The 6,000-nt window shown below is 35.5% G+C and overlaps 1 protein-coding gene across 3 annotated transcripts in view; it reads right to left on the bottom strand.

The window, feature by feature from the left end:
• The window catches only part of LOC131768694 (golgin subfamily A member 6-like protein 7), a 34,037-nt gene that overhangs the window by 23,291 nt on the left and 4,746 nt on the right, over positions 1-6,000 (bottom strand). For all 3 annotated transcript variants that reach the window (XM_066174290.1, XM_066174289.1, XM_066174288.1), the window contains 2 exons: positions 2,153-2,230; positions 1,036-1,110 (listed from right to left, as the gene is read on the bottom strand). In XM_066174290.1, the coding sequence (XP_066030387.1) occupies positions 1,036-1,110; positions 2,153-2,230 (153 nt within the window). The remainder of the gene's footprint in view (positions 1-1,035; positions 1,111-2,152; positions 2,231-6,000) is intronic.

Consider the following 6,000-nt stretch of genomic DNA (forward strand, 5'->3'; position numbering starts at 1 on the left):
AACTTTTCTGAAAACTTTCGTCGTTCGTCTTTCGTCTCTCGCTTAAATTGAAAGTAAATTGCACTAACAGTTGAAGCTCTACAAAACGCTTACAGGAAAGTGAGAACTTCGAACGATCAAACGGTTACTTAAGAGAGCAATAACACGATTAACGTACTATCCAATACGTCTATGCTCTTCAACAAGCCTCCTGCATCCTTCATAAATGACGTCATCGACATCGATCGCCCAAACAATCATAAAACGAGACTCGAAGTCGTTAGCTGACTTGAAAATCACTTCCTTCCGCACACCACACAACAATTTTAAGACTTTGACGCTTCCATCAAAGCTACAGAGGGAAACATGACAAGAAAGGTTCTGTCAAATACTCCATCCATTGTTATTTTGCGACGTATCTTCCTGCTTCTCTTCCAGTCTTTAGCGGGAAACCGACGCAAGCACATACCAGCTGTTACTCGCATTAAACAAAAATTTATAAAATGCCTCTCTACTGACTGGTTGGTTTTTAACACCCAATCATGTTGGACTTATACTCAGGAAAATAAAAATTCCTCGCAGATGAGTTACAATTATTGAAATTGAAGAAAAGAAGCCTGAAGAAATTTAAGTTACGACAGGATTCGAACCTGTAACTCCCGGATGCTAGTTGGGTGCTGCTATGTAATGCGCTACAAAACTGCATGTGAGAGTGTAAGACATAATAATTTTAAGGCCACGTTAAGTTTCCGAGGATCAACAAGTTCTACCAGATGTATAGCAACTGCAAGTCTATTTTCTAATAATGTTATTAGCACCAAACTGACGTACATAACTATGTCTGATTTCGGAACATGACTAAAAGTGTTAAATAAATTCAGAGAGATAATGTTTGGAAGGCCAATATGAAGGACTTACTCACGTTCATACTCTTTTTGCCGTTAAGATTAGACTCGCTGCTCCCCTGCTGTCTCAAATTCAACTTATACTAGTGAGATGTTATGAAAATACAGTGAAATGCAAACAAATTTTAAATTATATAATTTGAGAATTTACCTTTCCTCTTGCTTTGTAATTTTGTCCTCTGCCTCTTTTTCCTTTTTCTTCAATTCTTCTTTGAGTTTCAGATTCCTAAGAAAAGAAAGAGCTTCTTCATATACCGTACAATTATGATTAAAACTAACTAAATAGCACTCTTCACATTGTTTCTCGTAAAGTAAATCCTAAAGCATCAAAATTGTTTTTGCCAACACTTATTTCTGGAATGCAATTATTAGGCATTCTGACACTAGTATCAGCTAAAGCACCTCAACCTAACAATTTTTGCCGCATGAAATTTATTTGCGAAATGCAATTTAGGGGCAGCTTAAATACATTTATAATCTATGGAAACAATAACTGTGTTAATATCTGAAATTTTAATTTAGAGCCAGGAAATTTGTTTGTAACAGTTGTGCTACCCTTTGCCATTTTGCTGTTATGGATTTGTCTAGTTTCAAATGTACGTCGTTTAAGTGGAAACCTTTAGACAAAATTTCACGTTAAAATTTTAAAGAAAAATGTCTCGTAATCAGATTGAAGAGTTTCATTTCAAGTCAAGAATTCTGAATTTCTTTGAGGTTGCAAGGGTGGCACATTCGCTTGGGTAATATACCAATGCATTGAAAATGTCGAAAGATATTTGAATAACGCGAATTATTCAGTTACGACATAGTCATATCATAGGCATATCAACACTCAGATTGAAAATCTTATTCTTTCAAGATTTTACTTGTTCTTTAAACCACTTTGATGTACCTTTAATTGTGATCTAGTACTCTTAGGCATATCTTTGCTCTTCTTCTGAAGTTCAGAACTTCTTATCTCAGTGGAGACGAAGAGTAAAACAAACTTTTTTCTTTACTTCTTTGGCTTCCATGCGTAATAAGCAGACAACCAAGGCTACTTACAAACTAGATGTACGGAAGTGGGAATTACGGTTAAGATCATGAACAAATTTTGTCGGCCAAATGGGTGATCATAGTCTCCTATTTATGGAGCTCCACAAGTAAGTTAAATGAATCTTAGGAGTGCTGGTTTTGAGGAACACTAACCATGGCAGTTTAGAGGCCAATTTTATAGATCTTAAAAGTGACTATTTTACTTATTAGGATATAAATTTAGGTGTTCTCACTCCTCTTCCACCAGTTTTAACTGTTCTTTATTCGCCTCTATTGTATCTTCCTTTTCCTTCAATTCTCTCTCCACGTACCTAATAACACAAATGTAGTGTGAGGACGCAGATACCGAAATAAAGAAAGTTTCAGTCGTTTAACCATCGCCAAAGAAAAGGGCTGACTGATGGAGAAATACCACTTGATCAACGTGTGGTAGTTCGTAGAGTTGAATTGTGGTATGCGTTACAAAATAGAGAGCTTTTTTGTCACGCGCTCTATATTTCAACATGGAAACGAGGCCCAGATCTAAATTGTCCTTTTAGCTCCTGATGGATAAGCGAACGCGACTAAAAATTAAAGAAGATTTCACAGTCAAGTGAGTAGATGTGAAATATTTGAAAAAATGATGATAAGGAATGTCACGTGACTGCTGATGTCAGTATTTTCGTCCTATTCTAATCGAAATATCAAGTAGGTAGCTTATTACCATTACCTTAGTAAATTGATCTTATTTGTATCTGAAATTCCGATATCTTTTTAAATAGTATCTTCAGCCTGTCGGGGCAGATTTGAAAACGAGACAAATATGAAGAGCGGTGTACCTTCGGTCAAATGCTTAAAATAAAAAGCATTCATAAAAAGGTGTCGCATGAAACAAACATTTTTAAGTTTGCGAAACATTTTACGACATTGCTGGTACCCTTTCGGTTCCCCCCACTTCAGTTCCAAATGCTCGCATTACAGTTTAAATTTAACTTAAAAAATTGGTCATCGAATCACGATGTAAGACTAACAGAGTCTTAAAAAATTTAAAAAGAACATAACAGAGGCACAGGCGGACAGAAGTGGTATTCTTAAGTGTATCCTTGAAGGATTTCTTTTGCTATCCACCTCCCAGCAATACGCGCGGGAATAGCTCTGGAAAATATACTAACGGTTGCAGGAATAAATGAGTCAAAATCATCTCTTTGTGCAATATTATATCCTGTTTTAATACTTACTAGGTACAATAATGATACACATGAAAAATTACGCGCTTCTGATTAGCTGAAAACGAGTGCATTCTTCATGTAACACGACTGCAAAGTTGTAACACAAGCGCAAAAAATATTTTGTCTGTCTTGATTTTTCGGGGAGATTTTTTCCTGTTTATTATTAATAAGTAATAACATAAGTTTGAGTGCAATTTGGTGCATCTAAGCACTTGTTTTGTTGTCTTTGAAAAATTTACTCGTACTTGTTTACACTAAATTGCACTCGAAGTCATGTTACTACCTATACGTATATATATTTACTATTATCATTCAACTATGGTAAGTTTTGTTTTGGTTTTATGTGGATTACTTTAAAGTACCACTTTTGCACTCCTCTCCGTGCGCAACAAGTTTTTAAATTAGTTCACGATTCTGTATAGAGTAATCTTACGTCGTGATTCGATAACGCATTTGTTAAGTAAAATTCAAACTGTAACATGAGCATTTGCAAGAGGGTTTCGACGGAGTTTAACCGTCAGCAGTCAAAGAGGATAGATTTTTACGGTCAACCGTCCAAAATGCAAATCATTATTAACCGTTAAACAGTTTAAAGAATTTGTATACTTAAGTCGCTTGCTACCAAGAGCTTAAGATCTGGAAGAATCCTTCGGATGGTTAACTGGTTTATATTTTTTAAAAGATGGCTGACTTTATTGATGACTTGTCTTTGTACACACCACTACGCACTGTTTCTGTCCATTGACAAGATCACAACTGAGATCACGCTTGGATCACGTAGAGTGTCCTGAAAGCTTTCGATAGCTTTTATAACAAAAATCATCACTGGCAGTTTGAGAATCTTAAAAGTGTGCGAAATGTAAACGTAACAATCCAATGAAAGAGAATCTTAGAAGTACGCGAGATACTTAAGTAACTCACAAATGAAGGAGTTTCTGAAAGTGCGCGAGATATTAACGTAACAGTCCAATTAAAGAGAATCGTAAAAGCGCGCGAGGTGCCCACATAACAAATTTCATGTCTACAAGTAACCATGCAACAAAATTCTCAGTTATTGGATTGGTCCTTACTGACAGAAGAAATCTTTCAGGTACACCGCCAAAATCGGCCACTGGCAAATCTTTCAGTTGTTGTTGTTGTTGTTTTTTTTTTTTTTTTTTTTTTTTTTTAATAGTATCTCTTTATTGCGCCGTACTCTCCAAAGGGAGATGTTAGTCTACTTACAATAAAGTTCAATAATACAATATGAATAACATAAAACGATAACTTTACCATATCCGAATACAATACGTTGATTGAAAAGCTATTACTGCTGAATTACATTTGTGCATTGAGACTTTGATACATTAAATGAGGAACTATAACAAAAGTGAAAAAAGAAAAAGAACGTAAGGAGTATTGTTTGAAGTGTTTTGGTGAGAGTTTCACTGTTGGCAGGTGTACCACTAAGTTTTTTATTTATTTACTTTTTTATTATTTAAATTTTGTTTTTATTTTATTTTGTATTTTTTAAAGAGAGTTGAGACATTTTAACCGCATTTGTCAGGAGCTAGTTATTGACGGTATTTTCAATTAGGTCCCTTTGGTGAACTGCATTCACAAAGTCGTGGAGGACAATGGGCTTGTTGTTAAGTTTACAACTATAGATATAATAACGCATGAATAGTGTGACGTAGTCGAATTTCTTGGTGGTACTATTCTCGTTTAAGTTGGAGGTAATTCCGAATAAAAGTTCCTCCGTAGTTGGGGAGAAATGTGAATTGTACGTTGTGTTAAACCACCGAATGACTTTCTGTATGAATGATTTCGTAAAGGGACAGTGAATAAAGGTGTGATCGATTGAGTCTTTTTCCCCACAAAAGCAGCATTCTTCGTCAGTTTTAATACCATATTTGAATAGTTCTCTCTTTGTCACCACGATTCTATGAATAAACTTAAATTGAAATTCTTTTAGTTTTGTTTCTTTGCACAGCTTTCGTATTGACTTAAATATCTTTGCCCATTTTTCATCATTCAAAGAAAGTATTTCGCTCCATCTTTTAGGACCTGCCTGACCTCCAGTGTGGATTTTAGCAATTAAAAGATTATAGAAATCCCTTGATTTGGCTTTATCAAGGTTGAGCGTGAAATTTCCGTTGAGGTGAAAAAGATGATCGTTACTTGTGAAAAACTGATTATTAACTGATTCTATTTGTCTTGCTTTCGACCGTAGCCGGTCAGGTATGGCACTAATAATCTGAAAATACTGGAGGAAGTTTGTCTTGCAAGAGAACTTTCCTTTAAATTCCTGGAATGAGAGATAGCTACCATCCTCCTTCAACAAGTCTTTAATAGAAACGATTCCCTTCTCCATCCAGTTGCTGAGATAAACGGGTGTTTCATCTACTAGAATTTCTTTATTATTATACAGTACTACATCACTTTCCTGGTCGTAACCGTAAAGTATTTTTAATTCTTGAAAGAATTTGAGAATGTTCTTATAAAAGGCTGGCAATTGAGGGAAGTACTTTGTGTCGTAGTTGCATTTTAGAAGAAAATTTAAGCCCCCCTTTTTCCTGAAATAGTGGTTTGGGACAGAGCACCAATTTTTATCTCCAGCATTCAAAAGTCTAGGGATCCATGCAAGTCTCAAGGCTTTAAACATAAGATCTACATCTGTCATGCGTAGCCCACCTTCCTTTAAATCTTGGTAAAGCACGGTTCGTTTGATCTTATCCTTCTTCTTTTTCCATATAAAGTTAAACAACTTTCTTTTCAGCGTGTCTGCGATTGTATCAGGAACTTCAATATTTGAAGCGGAATAAATGATCTGTGAGATACCTAGAGTTTTGGTTATTAAAACTCTTCCAAATAGCGTGAGGCTTCTAGCACTC

The sequence above is a fragment of the Pocillopora verrucosa genome, chromosome 11, assembly GCF_036669915.1.
Source record: "Pocillopora verrucosa isolate sample1 chromosome 11, ASM3666991v2, whole genome shotgun sequence".
In the NCBI taxonomy this organism is placed as follows: domain Eukaryota; kingdom Metazoa; phylum Cnidaria; class Anthozoa; order Scleractinia; family Pocilloporidae; genus Pocillopora; species Pocillopora verrucosa.